At 41.2% G+C, this 22,532-nt stretch overlaps 1 protein-coding gene across 7 annotated transcripts in view; it reads right to left on the reverse strand.

The window, feature by feature from the left end:
• Window positions 1-22,532, reverse strand: part of KMT5B (lysine methyltransferase 5B) — a 55,805-nt gene that overhangs the window by 25,007 nt on the left and 8,266 nt on the right. For 6 of the 7 annotated variants that reach the window (XM_077862650.1, XM_077862647.1, XM_077862648.1 and 3 more), the window contains 2 exons: window positions 10,899-11,134; window positions 4,057-4,204 (listed from right to left, as the gene is read on the reverse strand). In XM_077862650.1, coding sequence (XP_077718776.1) covers window positions 4,057-4,204; window positions 10,899-11,058 — 308 coding nt within the window. In that variant the 5' untranslated portion in view covers window positions 11,059-11,134. Of the gene's footprint in view, window positions 1-4,056; window positions 4,205-10,898; window positions 11,135-22,532 lie in introns of those variants that run through there. The other variant, XM_077862651.1, reaches the window with a different exon arrangement.

The following is a 22,532-nucleotide window of genomic DNA, read 5'->3' on the forward strand; positions in this document are numbered from 1 at the left end:
GGCATGATTCGCAGTCTTGGAATCGAGTCCCACATTGGCCTCCCTGCCTGGAGCCTGCTTCTCCCTCTGCCTGCATCTCTGCCTTTCTCTCTTTGTGTCTTTCATGAATGAATAAATATTTTTAAAAAAAAATTGAAGAATTTAATTTTCATAGTTGACAAAAGTCAATTAGATCTAAATATTTCTCAATAAACTAAAGTTACTATTTTTATATCATTTCTAGATAGTTGTGCTACAATTCTGACTTACTTGTTCATAAATGTAGGGATTTATCAAGATTAAAACATAAGCATTCATAAACAGAGCCAGCTAGAGATATTCTTAAACCATTAAGTATCTACTGTATCTGAACATGGTTTCTGATGGCACACTGAAAGAAGCAGAGGGAGGGGAAGAGGGCATAAAATAGAGAAACAGAAAGGACAAATTACAGATGCACAAACATGGGAACGAGATCACTCCTACAGGTGACAGACATACAAGCTTCGACAATGAGGATCCAAGCTCCAATTACATCTTTCACCCCCAAAGAAAGAGAAGTCCATAAACTAATAATTTAAGAAATAGTCAAAACTATTCTAATGCAGCACTACTGATTTTCCTCATTTCCCATAAAATGGTACCTTTGAGAATGATGGAAGTCAACATTTTAATAAATTCTTGTTCAAAAGGTGAAGAATTGGAAGACAAAGTTTTATTTTCAAGTAACTCCACTAAGATTAAATGAACACATATGCCTTTCACTAAGATTAACAAGCTTCATTAATAAAACTTCTGTGTATTCCCCAAAAGGCAGCTTACAAGAGAGTCCGTCAAAAGACCTTTGAAATGGGAGCCTCTGGGTGGCTCAGTCAGTTAAGCATCTGACTCTTGGTTTCAGCTCAGATCATGATCTCAGGGTTGTGGGATGGAGCCCCACTCCCCATGCTCAGTGGGGAGCTGCTTGAGGATTCTCTCTCTCTCTCCTCTCCCTCTCTGGCTCCCCACATGTACTCTCTCTCTCTCTGAAATAAATCTGTAAGTACTGGGCAGCCCAGGTGGCTCAGCGGTTTAGAGCCACCTTCAGCCCAGGGCCTGATCCTGGAGACCTGGGATCGAGTCCCACGTTGGGCTCCCTTGCATGGAACTTGCTTCTCCCTCTGCCTGTGTCTCTGCCTCTCTCTCTCTCTCTCTCTCTCTCTGTCTCTCATGAATAAATAAATAAAATCTTGAAAAAAAAATCTGTATTAAAAAAAAAAAAGCACTTTTGAAATAAATGCCTCTGGTGAAAGGCAGTCAGTGCTCAGGGTCACAGCAGCACTGCTGGCTCAGTCACATGGGCCCAGGGTGCCGATGCTGCCATTGGCCAACCTGTTTTAGACAGGGCACAACACAACCATCTCCACCACCAATGGCTACTCCTGGAACTCTAGGAGTAGAATTACATACTGTACTGGAAAACAGGAATATAGGTTTTCCTCTGAATGTTTAATGTGATTTAACCGATTTTGGATCCTGCATTTTAATTTAGAGGTACCTGGATACAGTAACGTCTTGAATTTTAATCAGATTTGTGGAGTAACCTGAAAGTTTACATCTTAGGACGGCGTGTTTTTATTTTTTAAAAGATTTTATTTATTTTTGAAAGAGAACACACGTGTATGTGTGTGAGCTGGTGGCGGGGGGGCAGAGGAATCTCAAGTAGACTCTGTGCTGAGTACAGAGTTTGACACAGGGCTCAATCCCATGATCCTGAGATCATCACCTGAGCCACCCAGGTGCCCCAGGCTGCATTGTTTTTAAATGAGCCTAGGAAACTACTGATTAAGAACTTTTTATCCACTTATTACATCACAACAAAGCTCAGTAGGCCAGATGGCCTAGGACCTGCTACTCCAAGTAGAGGTGGCAGCTTGTTACAAATGGAACATCTCAGGCCCCAGCCCACAGCTACTGAATCAGAACATGCATCTTAAACTCCCCAAGTGACTCACACGTAAGCTAATTATGGGAAGCTGTTGTCAAGGAGGACTTTTATTTAAACATATGAGTTGTTTCCTATTGCAGAAGCCAGTAACAGGTAACTGCTCAACTCTTGAAACAAAGAATGACAGGGGAAGGGGAGATTGAATACATAGGAGTTCTTTCCTAAACCAGTGAAACTTCTGCTTTAATTTTGATGCAGTACTTTCTAAGATGACTTGTACGCTTCTATATTTCAATATACAGGCGTAAAGAACAGAACCTCTTTCTTCATGATTCCAGGTCATAATTATGGGCCTTTGTAGTAATACTCTGAATATCTAAGACTGTTATGTGAAAGTGAGTCACATTTCTTAAATATTATTAGGACCTTCTAGGAGAATGAGAGTGGGCCTCACTGGGGAAAGAAGGGAAATGGACTTAAAATAATGCAATCCAGATTTTAATTGGATACTAGAACAACCAATCCTGCTAATCTTCCAGACAACAGCCTCCCAGCTGCCTACTTAAAAAAAGGCATCCCTCTGATGGCAGGGAGCTATTTAAATAAGTTCTCAAATCCACTCAAACTTGTCACTTCATTTTAGCAAGGGTAGATCTATGATGACAGGAAAACACATGAAAGTACCAAAGACTCGGGGTGCCTGGGTGGCTCAGTCAGTGAAGCGTCTGCCTTTGGCTCAGGTCATGGTCCTAGGGTCCTGGGATGGAGCCCTGCTTCAGGCTGCCTGCTTCCTGCTCCCTGCTCATCCCTCTCCCTCTGTCCCCATTCATTCATTCATTCTCTCTCTCTCTCTCAAATAAATAAAAATCTTAAACAAAAAAACAAAAAAAAAGTCTCATTTTTTTTATGATAGTCACACACACACACACACACACACACACACACACACACACACACACAGAGAGAGAGAGAGAGAGGCAGAGACATAGGCAGAGGGAGAAGCAGGCTCCATGCACCGGGAGCCCGACGTGGGATTCGATCCCGGGTCTCCAGGATCGCACCCTGGGCCAAAGGCAGGCGCCAAACCGCTGCTCCACCCAGGGATCCCCAAGAGTCTCATTTTTGTCTGAATTTGTTCTTTCTGGATTTAGAATATACTGATAAATGAATCATACAGTCTCTTGTTTTAAATTTTAGCAAGGGACTGAATTAAACGGGGAAATGGCACAAGATTTTCCTCTAATCACCTTTACTCACTCTCCCTCCCCAACTATCAGTGACCAGTCACCTGGTGGTCACATCCCTCTAGTGTGGTCACTGGCCTTGGAACTACAAAACACCAGCACCAAGTATGAGGAACATAGGAGGGATTAGTGGCCCAGACCTGCTCTACATTCTCAATCCCTGCAGTTATACTCCATTAGCCTTGAAAACCCTTCGCCACTCAGGAGGTAAAAAAAGTTGTAATGTTCTGACTTAGTGTCTGGTGGCAATTATGAAATTGTCTAAGGGCCTTTTTTGGGGGAGGAATGATGTTTAAGAGAATATGAATTAAAAAATTTAAAAGGATTACAGATTTCAAAAGCAGTGTAACACTATTTTATACAAGATGGTGAGGGATACTCAAAACACATACACATCTCTTATCTGTGTGCTGAACAGAAGCATGTCTTTAAAAATATTCTCTTTCTTACAATGATTAGCTGAATCTCAAAGATTAAACATGATGGCAAAATTCTTTATATACAGTTGCAATTATTTAAAAGAAGAAAGTCTATAATAAAATCATGAAAAAAACACTGATATAACCCACTTTGAGTAGAAAAAAAATCATATACATTTTCAAGGTTTCACAAGGTTTTTCTTTCAGCTAAGATAACTATCATTAACATTTAAAATAGAATATGAGATGCCTCCAGCTTTATATTTTAATAGAAACAGCCTGAGATAAAATAAGAACACAGAATTAAAACTGACAAGACCCTTAGAAGCTTTTGTTGCTTTTCTTGGCTCACATATAGAAAATCTTCTACAGCAAAGACCTTTCCTTTAATGTCATTTTAAGTTGTGACTAAAAGTAAAATCAGCATCTCTTTCCTTAAATTCAACATCATCATCTGCTCCACATCAGGATAAAGACTTACAATTACCTAGTATTCATTTTGTGTGTTTGAAAACCTAAATAGGGATCAAGAACCAAACTGGTCGCCAGGTCATCATTTTCACAGAGTTCCTTGGCAGACATTCCAGAAGATGGTACATAGCGACTCTGTCCTTCAAATCCTGAATTACCATTACCTGTGAAAAGAAAATGAAAGAAAAGTAACCCAAATTGAAAACTAAATTTAAATTTACCTGTAAAACCTTTAGCTTCACTGCCCTCTCAAGTTGGTAATTAAGAATTGAAATTACTGGGATGCCTGGTTGGCTCAGTGGTTGACCGTCTGCCTTCGGCTCAGGGCATGATCCCGGGCCTGCTCCTCCCTCTGCCTGTATCTCTGATTCTCTGTGTCTCTCATGAATAAATGAATAAAATCTTTTTAAAAAATTGAAATCACTTGTTTCACTCTGTTTAATTAAGAACTGGATACCTGCTGCATAAACAGAAAACCAAATACAATAATATGGAAAGTATTTTGATTAGATGATATTATCAGGTTTCCCAAGAACAGAGTCTCACTAGGTGTAAGAATCTTGAGCTCAAACACCTTCAAGGAAGATGAAAAACAGGGGATGAGTGAATGCTCATTACCATAGCAAGACCGCATCAAGTGCCATTACAGACTGGGGGAGAGTTGCGGGGGAGCAAAGAAACGCTCTGCAGTAAGTGCCAGAAGGGTGGATCTCAAGTACCAAACGGAGTCCCAAGGAGTTCACTTCACCTTCCTGCTTTTGGGCAGGTGGATGAGAACTATCCTCACTTTGCTGGTAACAGGAGCACACAGGTTAGGAAACTCATCCATCATCACAGAGTTAGGTAGCAGAAATGGGAAAAGTAGAGAGAATGACAGGGCGATTTCTAACCTGTTTGAAACAGATTTTTGAACAAATGGATAAAATCAGGGAAGTGCTGGAGATACCTAATTGAAGTAATTGGGTTTGGTGGTGGAAGAAACACAGTGTGGGAGAGAGGAAAGGAAGGCTACACTCGTCTGGGTGAAATTTCATCAAGGGCTTACTAAAGCCTGCCCTGTAGGTCAATGACAGTCTAAAATTTTTAGCCACTTAGTTACACCAACAGTTTAACTTTAAGCCTCTCACAACTAAGGTGTGGAAGAACGAAACACACAGTGAGAGGCATAACCCTTTCTACACTCTTTCAAAAAAACAAATTAAATACTAAACATGTGAATCTCTACCATCAAAAGGTAGGTATATGTTTTGCCATCAAATCATTTGCATGTAGCTATCCAAGTTGTTTTATTAATTGAAATGCAATTTACATACCATATGATTCACTCATTTAAAGCATACAGTTCAATGGCTTTTAATATATCCACAGAACTGTGTAGCCATTACCACAATCAATTTTGGAACATTTTCATCACTCCCAAAACACATCCCAGATCCATGAGCAGTCATTATTGCTTTTCCCTCCCCACAGCCCCTGGCAACCATTAATCTACTCCCTGTCTCTATGGATTTGCCTGGTCTGAAAATTTCATATCGGTGAAATTATACGATATGAGGTCTTCCGTGATTGGCTCCTTTCAATCAGCATGTTTTCAAGTTCATCCATGTGGTACCATACAGAAGTACTTTATTCCTTATTATGGTCAAATTATATTTCATTGGATAGATCACATTTTGCCAGTTCATTCATCAGCTGATGGACACTGGGCTGTTTCAACTTTTGGGTTATTACAAACAATGTTTCTATGAACATTCATATAAAAGTTTCTGTGTATATACCTAGGTTTTCAATTCTCTTAGGCACATAATAAATGTGCTAGGTCATACGGTAACTCCATGTTTAACCTTTTGAGAAACTGCCAAACTGTTTTTCAAAGTGGCCGCACCATTTTACATTCCAACCAGCAGTTGTGTGATTGTTTCTAAATTCTCCACCTCATCCCCAACACCTGCTACCATCTGTCCTTCTAGTTTGACACATTCTAGCGGTTATGAAGTGGTAGTTTGTGGTTTTGATTTGCATTTCCCAGATGACTAATGATTTCAAGCATCTTTTCACGTACTGGCCATTTGTGTATCTTTGGAGAAACGTCTATTCAGATTCCCCTGCTCATTTTGAATTGCAGTTTGTTTTTTACTGCTGACTTGTAAGAATTCCTTGTATATTCTAAATATGAGTCCTTTATTAGATATGTGATTTGAAAATGTTTTTTTCCCCTTCTGTGAGTTATCTTTTCCAGTTCTTGATGTTATTCCTTAAAGCACAAAAGTCTGTAACTTTAATGAATTTCAATTTATCTTTTCATTTTTCTTCTGTTCCTTGTGCTTTTAGTGTCTTAAGAAACGACTGCTTAATCCAAAGTCATGAAAATGTATACATCTGTTCCTAAGAGTTTTATAATTAACGTTTTTGATCCATTTTGAGTTAATTTTTCACTCATAGTGTGAGGTTCAGTCCGACTTCATCCTTCTGCATGTGGATATCATTTTCCCAGCATCATTTACTGAAAGACCATTCTTTCCCCACTTAATTTTCTTGGCATGCCTGTCAAAATCAATTTTTAAAAAATATTTTATTTATTCATGAGAGACACACAGAGAGAGGCAGAGACACAGGCAGAGGGAGAAGTAGGCTCCATGCAAGGACCCTGATGTGGGACTCGATTCCGGGACCCTTGGATCACGCCCTGACCCCAAGGCAGATGCTCAACTGCTGAGCCACCCAGGCGTCCCTGTCAAAAATCAACTGACTGAAAACATGAGGGTTTATTTACAGACCCTCAATTCTATCCCATGGATATAGGTCTAGCGACACACCAATGTAACACTGAAGTTTTAAAGTTTTGAAAATGAGAAGTGTGGGTATGCCATCTTTGTTCTTCTTCAAGACTGTTTTGGCTACGCTGGGTCCCTTGAATTTCTGTAAGAATTTTAGGATCAGCTTTGCCAATTTCTGCAAAGAAGCCAATTGAGATTTTGATAGGGACTGCGCTGAATCTGTAGATCATTTGGGGAGTATTGCCATCATAGCAGTATTGTCTTCTAATCAATGAACATGGGATGTCTTTCTACTTATTTAGGTCTTATTTCTTTCAACAATGACTTGAGGTTTTCACAGTGTAAGTTCTATACTTTTATTGTTTGCATACTGATCTATCCTGCTAAACTCATTTAGTAGTTCCAACAATTAAATGGATTCCTTAGAATTTTTTATACACACAATCATATCATCTGAAAAGAGATTATTTTACTTTTTCCTTTTCCATCTGGATGCCTTTTTGTTAATTTTTTTGCCTAATTGCTGTGGTTAGAACCTCTAGCACAAGGCTTGATAGATGTGGTGAGAACAGATATTCTTGTCTTGTTCCGATCTTAGGGGAAAAGCATTTAGTGGAAATCTTTCACCACTAAATAGGGCATAAGCTATGGGTTTTTGTAGACCTCCTTTGTTGGGTTGAAGAATTTCCTTCTATTCCCAGCTTGTCGAGTGTTTTTACCCTGTCAGTGTCTGTATCCACTGGAATGATCATAAGGTTTTTGTCCTTCATGCTATTGATGTGATAGTATTACATTAATTTCAGATATTAAGCCAACTTTGCACTTAAATCCCACTTGCTTATGCTACAGAACCCTTCCCACTTTGGGACAAAGTGGGACACCCGGGTGGCTCAGTGCTTGAGCGTCTGCCTTCGGCTCAGGTTGTGATCCCGGAGTCCTGGGATCGAGTCCCAGATCAGGGTCCCAGGAAGCCTGCTTCTGCCTCTGCCTATGTCTCTGCCTCTCTCATGAATAAATAAATAAAATCTTAAAAAAAAAGGAACTCTTCCTATTCTTGCGGGATTTGGTTTTTGAGTATTTTAGTGAGGATTTTTTAATCCATATTTACTAGAGATATTGGTCTGTAGTTTTTGAGTATTTTTCCATGTGATGTTTTTGGTTTTGGTGGCAGAATAATACTGGTCTCATTGAATGAGGAAGTGCTCCCTTCCCTTCTGTTTTTTGGAACAGGAAAGGATTGGAGTTAATTTTTCTTTAAATATCTGCCAGTATTCACCAACAAAGCCATCTAGACTTGAGATTTTCTTAGCAGTATTTAAAAAAAAAATACTGATTCAACCTTTTTACTTGCTATAGGCTTATGCAGATTTTGTACTTCCTGAATCAGTTTTGGTAGTTTGTTACTTTCTAGGAATTTGTTTATTTAATCTAGGTTTTCTAACATGTTGGTATCCAGGTGTTCAGAATACTGAGTTGTAACCTTTTTTATTTCTGTGAGGCAGTAGTAATGTCATCTTTCATTCTTGAGTCTTCTCTTTTAACTGGTTAGTCTTGGGTAAAGGTTTGCCAATTTTGCTGATTTTTTTTTCAAAGAGTCCACTTTTAGCTTTGCTGATTTTCTGTTGTCCTTCTGTTTCTGGTGTCCTTATATTTTGTAAATTTCTACTCTATTATTTCTTTCCTTCTGCTTGCTTTGGGTTTTTTTTTTTTTTTTTTTCTGGTGTTTTGAGGTAAGAAGTTAGGTTACTGATGAAGAGTTCTCTTTCTTCTTTTTTAATACGGGTGTTCACAACTATACATTTCCCTCTAGGCATTGCTTTAGCTGCATCCTGTAAGTTTTAGTATGTTGTATTTAGTATGTTAGTATTTTCAATCATCTTGAAGTACTTTCTCATTTCCTTTGGATTTCTTCTTTAACTCACTGGTTATTCATCTCTAATTTTAATCCACTGTAATCAGAGAACATACACTGTATGATTCCAATCCTTTAACATTTATTGAGGCTTGTTGCATGGCCTAGCCTATGGTCTACCCTGAAGAATGTTCCATGCGCACCTGAGAAGATTGTGCATGCTGCTATTGTTGGGTGGAGCATTGTATAGATATCTGTCAGGAAGAACTGGTTTAGGGTATTAAGTTTTCCTTTCCTGTTGATCTTCTGTCTAGCTGTCTGATTCATTATTGAAAGTGGGGGAACTGAAGTCTTCAAATTACTGCTGAATTATCTATTTTTCCCTTCAGTTTTGTCCGTTTCTGCATCACATACTTGGTGGCTCTGTTGTTAGGGAAGTCACTGTAGTTTACTGACAACGGAGCACAGCTCTACTTTGCTTCATTGTTAGCTCTCACTTTGTACCATTCTTGTCCAGTGGCATTCAATGTGATGCTGTCCATCTTTACACTCTCTGGATTTTCCCAGCCTGCCCTCAGAATTGGTCTATACTTGGCAAAGTGTAGCATATGTAATGACCATCTTCTACATTATGTACCTCTAACAATTAAACTACTTAAGACCTTTTGCTCAACAACGCACAGACGGAGGCCAAGAGGTATTTGAAAAAACAAAACAAAAAAAACAACCAAAAAAAAAAAAAAAGTGGTCTAATTTACTGACTAGAGCCAATATCATTTGCTATGGTCACTACGTTTCTCATTTCCTTCAGGTTCCCATCACAATGCTCCAGAGTGAGCAGGTGTCCATGAGGAGGACGATCTATTCAGTCTTGGGCTCTCTGCCTAACTCTTATCCCAAGCAGGGCTTTCTGCCTAGTTTTTTTACAGAAACAGTGAACTGTTCTAATGTAGAAAGGTTAAGGGCAGCCTGGGCTCAATAAATTGCTTAAACCTCTAAATGGTAGGAAGGTAATCAATCAGAACTGGTGCAATCTATCTGAAACTGCTGCAAATCCCAGGCAAATTCAACTCTACTCAAGGCAGGCCAACTACAACACAAACTAAGGCTATTTTGTAGTGGCACTATATCAACCAGGAGAAACAAAAACAGAGAAAACTATCCTCCTTAATATGGCCACTGTTGGATTATCTTCATATAGCTGCCTACTTAGGTTCACACTTATCCTGGGGCACTTTCCTGCTCTCAAAAGAGCTATTTCTTGGGGCACCTGAGTGGCTCAATCAGTTAAGCTCAGGTCATGATCTCAGGGTTCTGGGGGCAAGCCCCGCATACAGCCCCTGCATGGAGCCCCCGTTCGGCTGAGAGTGTTTAAACAGTCCCACTCCCTCTACCCCTCCCCCCACTCATGCACGTGCACATGCTTTCTCTCTCTCTCTCAAATAAATTAAGAAAAAAAGAGAACTATTTCTTGAACTCTGAACAGTAGGGATCCCTGGGTAGCTCAGTGGTTTAGAGCCTGCCTTCAGCCCAGGGCGTGATCCTGGAGTCCCAGGATCAAGTCCCACATCGGGCTCCCTGTGTGGAGCCTGCTTCTCGCTCTGACTCTATCTCTCTCTCTCTCTCTCTGTGTGTCTCTCATGAATAAATAAATAAAATCTAAAAAAAAACCAAAACAAAACAAAAAAAACTAGTAGCCTCCTTCTTACCAAGAGGTAAGCAAGGTAAAAAAGTTACTCATTATCACCAGTGCTCCAGTGTCAGGATAAACAACTGTTCACCCCATATATATAGAAAAAATGGCAACAATTTGGGAAGTTGCCCTAAATTCCACTTGTTCTGTAGAGTTGACTTGATTATTCATATTGCTAAGTTTTCAAAGAAAGACATACTTACATCAGATGTAAAAAATATAGTTTGAACTTGTAGGAAATCCAGCAGCAGTACTTTAATATTTTTTATAGAACAGACTAAACTCTCAGATGTACATTCTACAAAACATAACTTAAAGTCATGGATATAAGAGCATAATTAATTATATTAAGCATTAAACTAGAGTGTGTATGTCAGATGAGAGTAGGAATTGTCAACTTTCAAAGGGTAAAAAAAGTTAAGTATGAGAACATGAACAAATTTTCTGAAAACAATAAAGGCAGAACACAAGTTACAAACTGTAAAGAATTACCACCCAGATCACAATGAAAAGAGACAGTTGCACTGTGTACATACATCTGCTTGACCTCCTCTCAACTGCGTGTTTGCCAGCCTTCGCGGCCTCCTTTCCCGAGTGCTGCAATTTTGATTGACTCTGCTGATGGTCATTAGACAACTTGCCTCCACTCCTCCTGCCATTCACCACCATGTTCTTGGATTCTCCCAACCACTTCATGCCCACAGACCGCCTGACCCAGGTGCATTGAGTCGCTCTCTTCAGATAGCTTAGAGAATAATTCCAATGTTCTCTCCTAACAGAAACAAAATATGGAAAACAAAACCAGGAGGTAAATAAATACATAAAAGACCATACTACCCAGACCCTTGAGAAAGATACAAAGTATTTCAAGTCTTTGGTGGTGGGAGCTCTGCACATCCCTGACTGGGGTGGGGGTGGGGGGCCACGCAGCACCCAGCAAGAGTCAGAAGAACAGGAGCAGCCCAGGCCCAGCTGTGCCACTGGCGCCTTGGGCACCCCACCCGGCACACCAAGTCCATGTGGGATGCGACCCGAGGCGCACCAAGGTGCTGCTCAAGGTCTCCAAGGACAAGCTAACCCTCAAGTTCACTGAGGAAAGGATGGAGACACACATTAGCACCAAGAGGAAGAGAGAGGAGCTGAACGACACCTCAGCAAACGAGGAAGGTGGCAGCCAAGGACCGAACCTCACTCCATATGTATCTAATAAAGCCTTTTGGGGAGGAGGCAATTTAATAACTAATGTTTCCACTCTTTAAAAACCACTTGGCACCCCAGGCCATCCAGTGTCATGCTGAGGTCTACAGCAGCCCTCCCCACTTGCAGGGAGGGAGCTCACTCTGACAGGCACTTTGTGCTGTGAATAGAGACTGGTAAACAGTAAGAGCTTAGCAAGCACTTCTCTCTCAGTTACCAATAAGATTCCTTTTGCACCTTGTTATGGCCTGTATTCACGTACAGCAACATTCTGCTCAAAAGATATGTTTTGGTAACAGTTTACTAACTGTGAGTAAACAGGGACACCTGGGTAGCTCATCTGTTGAGCTTCAGTTCTGCATCGGCCTCCCCTGCATAGAGCCTGCTTCTCCCTCTGCCTATGTCTCTGCCTCTCTCTCTCATGAATAAATAAAATCTTAAAAAAAAAGAAATTGTGAGCAAACAAACTACAAGGAAGTCCTCTCTTCTAAGGAAAGCTTAAGAAAAAGTATCTAAGTTAAGCTTTGTCCACAACAGCTTTGTCTTTTTTTTTTTTTTTTAATTTATTCATGAGAGACAGAGAGAGAGAGAGAGAGAGAGAGAGAGGCAGAGACACTCCATGCAGGGAGCCTGATGCAGGACTCAATCCCGAGTCTCCAGAACCACATCCGGGGCTGAAGGTGGCACTAAACTGCTGAGCCACCCAGGCTGCTCCAGCTTTGTCTTTTGTTGTTATTTTGAAGTCAACAGTCAAGGTATTTTGGGGACTGATATTCAAATATCAAAGTATCACCCATTACCATGGGTCAGCCTTTACAATAGCAACAAAAACTGAGAAATTACATTTGCTAATATAGAGATATCCCTCACCATCTGAATTTTAGTCAACTGAATTTGGGAACTGAATGATTTGGATAATGAGGGTGCTTGTAATTCATAAGGACCTTTGGAAGTAAGGGTATGATAGATTATGATGGATTACATTTTGCTGGTAATGGAGCAAGAACAGGGATGTCCATGGCATCACCTCATTATGGAATTATGCCTTAGTATAAATCAGACTAAAAGGGCTCCAGGATAAGAAAGTGCAAAAACACAGAACTTCAGAGCTAAAGGAACTTTAAGATCTTAGTACAACTCCTTCAATTTGCAGATGAAACCAACACAGAGGCTGAGAGGCGCCCTGCCCAGGGCCACACGACCAGGCTCCAGCAGAGTAAGGAGAACCTTACTGGGGCCTCAGGGTCTCTCACTACCCCCCACAAAGGCCAATTTCCCTTGCATTTTTACAAACACACAGAAAAACACCAATGATACATTATTTTAAAGTACTTCTAGAAATGTACACCTAGTTGTACCTTTAATGATATCCAACAAAATTACAAAACACTAATTCTTTTGAAAGCTTTATTTACTTTAGAGTGAGAACACATGTGTCCAAGTGGGAGGAGGGACAAAGGATCCAAAGCAGACTCCCCCCCCACCCCCAACACAGAGACCAAGGTAGGGCTAGATCCCATGATCCTGAGCTGAGATTGGGACATGAGCCGAAACTAAGAGTTGTATGCTTAACCGACTGAGCCACCCAGGCACCCCAGAACTACTTTTTGTATTGTTTTAAACTGTAAAATACGGGATCCCTGGGTGGCACAGCGGTTTGGCGCCTGCCTTTGGCCCAGGGCGCGATCCTGGAGACCTGGGATCGAATCCCACGTCGGGCTCCCGGTGCATGGAGCCTGCTTCTCCCTCTGCCTATGTCTCTGCCTCTCTCTCTCTCTCTCTCTCTGTGACTATCATAAATAAATAAAAAATTAAAAAAAAATAAACTGTAAAATACTAAAGTTATAACCTGACTTCTTCAAGTCCTCTTCTTTCTCAAGATGCCTGTGCTGCTAAAGGCAGCAAGCAAAGCCCCTGCCCGGGCACGGCTGTGCTGTGGCTACTGGCAGCCACCTCCCTATGCTTCCCTTCTGCTTTCTGCGGAAACCCCCAGCTCCACACCTCCAGAGAAGGACAAGCAACAGGTAAAGTGCTCTTGGTCCTGGAGGAAGTGATCTTAAGAATGCCCTCCCAGAGCACACAGTTTATGGAGAATGACTGAAGTGTTTTCAGGACTCAGGAGTCCCAATACCCTCAACAGTGAGACATAAAATAGAACTACATGGAATAGAAAAGAGCAACATGGCTTTAGAGAGAATTAAGAGAGAAAAGAAATAGCATGCCATCTCTCCACAGAGAATCCCGAATCCCAACCATGATTTTCACTCAGAGATTAAAAGTAGAAAAGCCAGGATGAAGTCCAGCCATTCGTTCTTAGTAAGCCCTCCACATGGTTTTGATGTAAATTCCAGTGTGAGAACTACTGTTCTCTGTTACTCATTCACTTGATCATTTGTTAGGGCAAAGAACAGAGGCCAAAATTTAATGAGGAAATTATACCTATTGACCTAATTTTTTTCCTGAGAATTAGGAAAAGTTCGCCAATAAATCATCTTAGCAGCACACTTCAGCCTAGTTCATGGAATAGAGACTAAGATCTACTCCTACATAATTGCAACTCAATGAGGACTAATGATCCATCCAAATTGGAGCAAATTCATAACCTTGCATCTCATCCAGTTAACTAATATTTTTTTTTGGACTTAAATACTAAAATATCACTCTGTCAATCACATATTGTGACTGAATTTCACTAGTATGAATACACTGCACATGTCTGGATATATTCTAGTAGAGGCTCCAATACTCTCGACTTGTCCAGATAACAGCTATCATTAAGGCAAAAAACTTTACTTACACTCACAAATGAATTATTTTGTAAAACCAGTTCTAGTGAAACTATCAGAAATTTGGGAACTATTTATAAATTTCTAACTCAAAATGAACATATCCTCTACTAATTATTAGGTCATTGATGGTTGTGCCCCCCTGACTGTGGAATCTGTTCTTGTTGGCACAATTTTTCCTGTAAGACTACAAGCTGAAAGAATATTTATATTTTAAAGGTGGAGATAGAATTTCAAAGACTAACACAGCCGATACTGTAGCAGACTATGGAGAAACAGAAGTTGAGGACATTGGGTGGCTAGCAAAGCCTAAAGGCTTCACGGCTCCCACAGAGGTCCACTCCCAACATAAGCAAGGGTGCAGTCTCTCCGGCCTGGGACACAAGACGGCTCACATAGAAAATACCACCATGGTCTTGGCTTGGTTGACAGTGTCTAAGTCTACTGACCACTAACTATATTTAGAAGTAAAAATTACCTGATTTATCCCAAAATTGGCAGAAGAAAATTTCAAGAAGGGGAGTACTGGCCACTCCTTAAATGGTGTAACAATTGCAAATCTTTCTCTGTTCTGATTTCCCAATACAGTTGACCCTTGAACAACATGGGTTTGAATTGCACAGGTCCACTTCTATATGAAATTTTTTTTTTAGATTTTATTTTTATTTATTCATGAGAGACACAGAGAGAGTGGCAGAGACACAGGCAGAGGGAGAAGCAGGCTCTATGCAGGGAGCCTGATGTGGGACTCGATCCCGGGGCCCCCAGGACCACACCCCGCGCCGAAGGCGGAGCTAAACCACTGGGCTGCCGGGGCTGCCCACTTCTATATGAATTTTTAAAGATAAATACAGCACAGCACAATAAACATATTTTCTCTTCCTTACGATTTTCTTAATAAAGTTTCTTTTTTTTTTTTTAAGATTTTATTTATTCATGAGAATACACAGAGAGAGAGAGAGAGAGAGAGAGAGAGAGAGAGAGGCAGAGACACAGGCAGAGGGAGAAGCAGACTCCACACAGGGAACCTGATGTGGGACTCGATCCGGGGACTCCAGGATCACACCCTGGGCCAAAGGCAGGTGCTAAACCGCTGAGCCACCCAGGCTGCCCCTTAATAAAGTTTCTGCAGCTTTACTTTATATAAATACATGTAACATTCCCATGTCGGGCTCCCTGCATGGACCCTGCTTCTCCGTCTGCCTGTGTCTCTGCCCCCTCCCCTCTCTCTGTCTCTATGAATAAATAGATAAAATCTTTAAAATAAATAAATACATGTAATATACAAAATTTATACTACCCATTTATTTTGTCTATAAGGCTTCTGGTCAACAGTAGGCTGTTACTTTTTTTAAAAAATATTTATTAGAGAGAGAAAGAGAGAGCGTGCGTGTGCATGCACGCACAAGCAGTGGAAGCAGCAGAGGGAGAGGGAGAAGCAGGCTCCCTGCTAAGCAGAGAGCTCGACATGGGGCTCGATCCAGAACCCAGGGATCATGACCTGAGAGGAAGATAGATGTTCAATGAACTGAGCCACACAGGCACCCCAGCAGTTAAGTCTTTTAGGAGTCCAAAGTTGTATGTGGAATTTTGACTGCATGAGGGTTCAAGGGTGAAGTATATAAAATATCAGGAAAATTATTAGACATCAGACCAGGGCCTGAGGATATAGCAAATCTGTGCTTGTATTCCAATGAAGAAATCTCTAGGAAAGGGATCCCTAGGTGGCGCAGCGGTTTGGCGCCTGCCTTCGGCCTAGGGCGCGATCCTGGAGACCCGGGATCGAATCCCACATTGGGCTCCCAGTGCATGGAGCCTGCTTCTCCCTCTGCCTGTGTCTCTGCCTCTCTCTCTCTCTCTCTGTGACTATCATAAATAAATAAAAAAATTAAAAAAAAAAAAAAAAAAGAAATCTCTAGGAAATAACAAATTAACAAATCACTGCCAGCACCTTGGAGAAAGTAAAGCAGTTTCTAAGCACTGGTGTTTCAGGGTGGGGGAGGGGGGGACTCCGCCTGGCAGCAAAGGGGAGCTCGTCCCAGGCAAAGGGAAAGCACAAAACCAGAGGGGGTGGGGGAAGCAGTGGGTGTGCAGAAGACCAGTACGGTGCCCAGTGTGGCTGTGGTAGGGTTAGTGGGGCGGGGGCAGGAAGGTCATCAGAAGGGCTGCTAGAACATGTCACAGAGGGCCTCAAAGCCACTGCTGAGACTTAGGGCACAGACTTTCCGGGAGATGGAAAGCAGGAGTGATGTGGTCCAAGTCACAATTTTAAAGGCCCACGCTAGCTGCTTGCTATATGGAGAAAAGCTCACAAATAAATGTTTTTTAAAGGTCAGATCTAATCCCGCTACTAATAATTGGGGGACACAAGAGAAAGCACCAGTTAAGAGGCTACTGCAATGAACCACAGGATACTGGCAGCTCGGAGCAGCACAGGTGGCAAGAAGTAGCTGGCTTGGGGATCTTTTCTGAAGGGTCACACACAGATAGACAGGATCTGAGAACAGACTGTGTGAAAAAGAAAGAAGACTAACATGCCTCCCAACTGAAGTACACTATTTACAGAGATGGCAAAGCCTACAGGAAGCTCAGGTTTGGGCAGGGGTCCAAGTGCAGAAGTTCAGCTTCGGTTATGTTTGAGACACCCAGCAGAGACCACGCAGAGACGCTGAATACAAGGGCCGGGAGTACAGGTCCAGGCTGGTCAGAGTGCTAATGGACGAGATGAAATCACCTAGGGGCTGAGTACAGATGAAAGAAATCTAAGGACAGAGGGGCATCCCTCAAGATGAGGAACCAGCTGCAAAGGCTACTGCAGGGAACAACTAGGGAGGAAGGAGGAGAAGCAAGAGCAAATGAGGGAAGGGAGTGACCCACTTGGGCACAGGCTGCAGGTACTCCCAAGGCAAAGTTCTCTTTTAGGAGCTGAAACTCATGGACAGGAGCTGAAACTCGCAGACTCTGACCATCTGTGAGCACCTCAGAAATGTCGGAGAACTCCTAAAATGGACGTGACATCTTGAAACATGGGCTTGTGGCGAAAGAGATGGCAGAGGGGAACTAAGGAATAATGAATAGAAAGAGTCCTAAGTTCTAGGTCATTTGTTTCAAATGAGAGTAGAAAATTAAAATTGCATGTAACTAAAAGGACATGTGTAAATTAAACTCAGAAAATGGAGATGATGGGAAAGGGTTAATCTGAGAACAGCAGGCTTTCAGAGTTTTTAAGGATTTTTCTTTAAAAAAGTTTTCAGGGGTGCCTGGGTGTCCCAGTCAGTTGGGCATCTGCCTTTGGCTCAGGTCATGATCCTGGAAGTCCTGATTTGGGCTCCCAGCTCAGTGGGGAGTGTGCTTCTCCCTCTCCCTCCCTCCACTTGTATGTTTGCTCTGACTCAAATAAATAAATAAAATCTTTAAAAAAAGTTTTTAAAAGAACTGAGTAGTATTCTAATAGAGTGATAAGGACGATCTGAGTGCAACAGGGTGGATGGAGTTCCTAAGGGTGCTGTTTAAGGCTCTGCTCCTTCTTTTTTATGAGTGTTCACAAGAATGATGCAAGCAGGCTCTAAGGAAACACAGTTGTGCCAATGCTCCGGGACAGGCAGCACTAACACTGGTCTCCCGAGCTTCACCCACTGTGAAGTCAACAAATAGGAGGATTTGCCTCACGTGGCTTCACTGGACCAACGGATGGGAGACAAAGCACCTACTTCAGATTCTACTATCAAACATAAATTTTAAAAGGGGCAGGAGATTTGTGATAATACAAAACATACTTGAAAACCACTAAACTAAGAGTTGCATTTAAAAAGCAAAGTATTTAAAGATTTAGAGTTGTATTTAAAGAGGAAACTTTTTAGGGGCACCTGGCAGGCTCAATCAGTGGAGCATGCAACTCTTGATCTCGAGGTCGTGAGTTCAAGCCCAACACTGGGTGTAGAGATTATTTAAAAATAAAAAAATCTTGAAAAAATAAAAAGAGGAACTGTATATATAATACCACTAAGGTAAGAGGCATACCCACACCACCACCACTCATTCCAAATCACCAACAGCATTCCCTGTCTTTGGAGGAATGGGATTAACATTACAAAAACCCAACCCCCAAATGTTTACTATTTATAATTGGGGGAAAAAAAAAAAAAAAGAAAGAAACACCTGCTGACACTTGCAAATTTTTCAAAGTACACAGTTGTCTCATAGAAAATGTGCTTGGTTCCTGTCAAGTGCCTGCACTGCTCCCAGCAGTGACAGGTCCCCAACAAATGCCAATGACCTTCTTTCTTTCCACTGCCGCCTTTGTGAACACACATGAGGTTATGAACTATTTGGTGACTTTCGACTTTACTGCTCGCACAATTTGAAAACTCTGGTTCCAATCCTTTCCTACTTGAAGCTTTTGGATTATTTCCTGCTGAATGTCTTAAACACAAACCAGGATTTTAAGACTGTCAGAAAAATGAGAACACTGATTCTAAAAGAAACAAGAATTTTAATATAAAAAAAGAATTTTAATAGAATTCCTGTGATATTACAAAGAATTCTCTAACCAGTTTACATGTTGAACTTGTCTCAGATAGCTTATCTTAGAGAAATTACCCAGTGGCAAAGAAACATGTCCCAAGGGGTTGAGAAGGTAACACAGATTTTTAAAAAGCAGGCTCTAGCTTGCTGAAGGACTTTTGGAAAACTTCACTGAGAAAAAGCAGAGCAAACATTTTGCAAGTGATTCAGCTACAATATGCTGAGCAAACGATTCAGAACACCAAATAGTTAACAGTACTCTCTCTGGGGAATGAGATCACGAGCAATTTTTTCATTGCACGGTGTATTTTTCACAAGGTTCAGCTTTTCAAAATGAGCAGGTATAAAAGGGAAAGTAAAACAGATGTCACAAAAATTCTTCTGCATCATTCTTATGTATTTAAGTTAAAGCCAATTTCTAAGACCTTAAATTCGGTAATTCCAACATCAGAGAAGTTAAATACATCTCTGAAATACTTCCACAAGTTTCTGATGCCTTCATTTGTGGACTGACTCCGTGATTCTCAAGTGCCACAATCCCAGACTCCCAGGAGCTTTATATTTAAAATAAGTACAAGGAAGACTAACACAAATAAAACACACAAAAATGAAAGGAAGCACTGTCCAGAGAGGCGACAACAAACACAAACAGCCCAAAGGAACAAAAGTGCCCACACTGGACCAGGAGTGACCACACTGGCTAGGGTCAGTGCCAACAATGTCCCACCAGTAAAGTAAAAATCCAACTTCCATTCTAGGCTAACATGCCCAGTCTACAAGCAAAAACAAAAGCATTTGGAAATTGTTATGAACTACCATTAACAGAACTTACCTTGCTGGTGCCTACAAAGTTCTGCATGATCCAAACTCGCGCCCCCCCCCCCTTTACTCCAGCTAAAATTTCAGATACAGCCCAGTTCTCATCCCCTAGTGTGCTAGACATGTTCCCTACACAGGGCCTTTGTATTTGGGATGCTGTCAAGCTGCCCGCCAGTCCCCCCCCGCCCAACCCCCAGTCCTCCATCCCATATACACTTTCTCTTTAATGGTGCTTATTACAACTGTACTCACTTCTTCGTGTAAGTACTTGATAATCCTTCACTTCCCCACTGCAGTATTATGCTAGCTAAGGTACACTTTTGTATCACTGGAACTTAGCACAACTTACCACAGGTCCATTCACATCACATCCCCCTTTCTGGTCACGAACCTAACTGCTACATAGAAACCCAACTGGTGATTAGTTCTTTTTCTTAAATCTAAAGTTACAAAAGGGCTCTACAATAATACATCAAGGAAATGCAAATCAGTGTTCATTGATGGTTATTCCAAATTCATCTGTGATCAATATTTTCCAAGGTTCCATGGAATCCCAGAACAATAATTCATACTATCAGGCCAGTAGTAGAAGTCCTTAAAGCTATCAGAAGCACTTGTGGTCAATATTCCATATTACAATGCAGTAAGACTGTAATCTACTTTGACAAGACAGTTTACTCACTTGTCAGTTAGAAGACAACTATGACTTCATGATCACACCTGTAACCTTACAACTTGCTCCTATAAATATTGTCAGAAATAAGTGTCACTTGAGAAGTTAGATGACTAAGTATCATTTCTGCTTTCTTTTCCAGCTTTTGGAGAGTCAAATTCACCAAGCATTTTGCTTCAGCCAAGTTAACAGTCTCCCCAAGCAGCCTGAGGTGGTAAAGCCCCCTCTGATCCAGCAAGAGATGGCACCTGACTTGGAGCAGTTTCCCACAACTCATAGTAAGATATGACTATATAAAGATAAAATCCAAAGTAAAAGGCTGGCTGGAGCCAGCACTACTAATCGTGCTAAACTGGTTGTGCTAACTGCTCCAAAGGAGACTTCCGTGGGCTGAAAAATAGTCCTCAAAGATATCAGGTCCTAATCTAGAACCTGTGAGTATTAGCCTATAAGGAAATGGGTCTTTGGAGAGGTGATTTAAAGTATGGATTTTGAGATGACACAGGTTGTCTGGGTGGGCTCTAAATGCTATCACAAGAGACCTTCGAGAATGGTAGAGGGTGCTTTGACACCACACACCCAAGAGGAGAGGTGAGGATTGCAGTGACACGGGCCCCAAGCAAAGGAACGAAAACCACTGCAGGAGCTGGCAGAGGCACAGAACAGATTCTCTCCTACAGCCTCCGGGGGAGCCCTACCGCACTTGGACTTTGGCCCAGTGAAACAGATGGGGAACCTCGGGCCTGCCCAACTGAGAATACATCCCTGCTGTTGGAGGCCACCAAATTCGTGTAATTTGTCACAGCAGCCACAAGCAGCTAATACAGAGACCATGATAAAGTAAACCAAAGTGAAAATGTTTTACAGTTACCAGCTCCTCAAAACACATAAAATTCCAATATATCACTGGAAAAACTCTTAAACACCTTGAAAAAGTTTTATATATACTTAAACCTCAGGTAACCAAGACCTTCCATAGAAGTGTTATGATCGAATACTTTTATATTTATGTAAAAACTTTACAATAAAAATGAAAACTGAAACTCTTAGGTAGGATTTTTCATTTAGCAGAACATTTGAAACAGCAAAACATGCACTACTGGTAACAATCATTGTAACACTTAAACCTACTGATCTGCAAGTGGGCATGTAATAAACTTCCCTCTAATTGCCTCAGGACAAAAAATATTGATCCACAGTTCCTTATTTATCCAATAATATCCAATATTCATCCAATATGTATCACAACAAAAGATTTGGTATATGAAAGATTTATGTCTCCAATTGTCTTGGTAGGTATTTCCAAAAAAAGGTTTTAGCTGATGTGGTTGTTGGGAGAAATTCTACAAAACAAAACAACGTGCTTCCACATCTCTCTACATCTGACCCATCTGCTCACCTAGTAGTGCCTATACATAAAATCAAGGATGCTTCCTTTGTTACTCCTCCCTGAGACCCACAGCATTTTACTTTTCTATAAACATATGCCACCTAGTGTCAAAAGTCTGTAAGTACAGCCCACAGTTCCTCAGAAGCTAAGAGGTAAGCAGAACAAAGAACAATCCATTCTTACAGGGCAAAGACGTGGTGGGCGAGGAAAAACTTCCATAGGTGAGTCTTGGTCTTAAAGGCCAAGACTAAGTGTGCCAGGCAGCACACCCTGCAGGAGACGGCGCACACAGGGTTCAGGATGGGGCTCCAGATGGAGTCAATGCACCTAGGGTTCCACTCTAACCCCATTTGATACTAACAATGCAGCCATGAACAAGGCATTCAACCTCACAAACGTCTCATAGGTAAAATGAAAACAGAGCCTACCTCCTTGGTTTGGCACAAGGATAAAACAAGCAGAAATAGCTAATAAAATAAAGACCTCCAACTGTCCCCTCTTTGATGGCAGAAACATAGGGTCAGATACACTGATGAAGTGTTCACAAAACCTAAAATGACCAGGTAGAAATTTCCCCTCCATTCCTTATCCTACCATAACTCTCCCAAGAAAACAATCACATCACCATTTCCATTAAAAAGAGTACTTATTTTCAAGAAAATAAAAAGAGTAGGGTGCTAATTTATGATAGAGACCTAAGACCAGCTTTGCTTTTCCTACTGCTCCTGAAGAGAAGGAAAATGCCTTCTGATAACAATTAGAATTAAAAATAATACCAAAC

The sequence above is a fragment of the Canis aureus genome, chromosome 21, assembly GCF_053574225.1.
Source record: "Canis aureus isolate CA01 chromosome 21, VMU_Caureus_v.1.0, whole genome shotgun sequence".
NCBI lineage: Eukaryota > Metazoa > Chordata > Mammalia > Carnivora > Canidae > Canis > Canis aureus.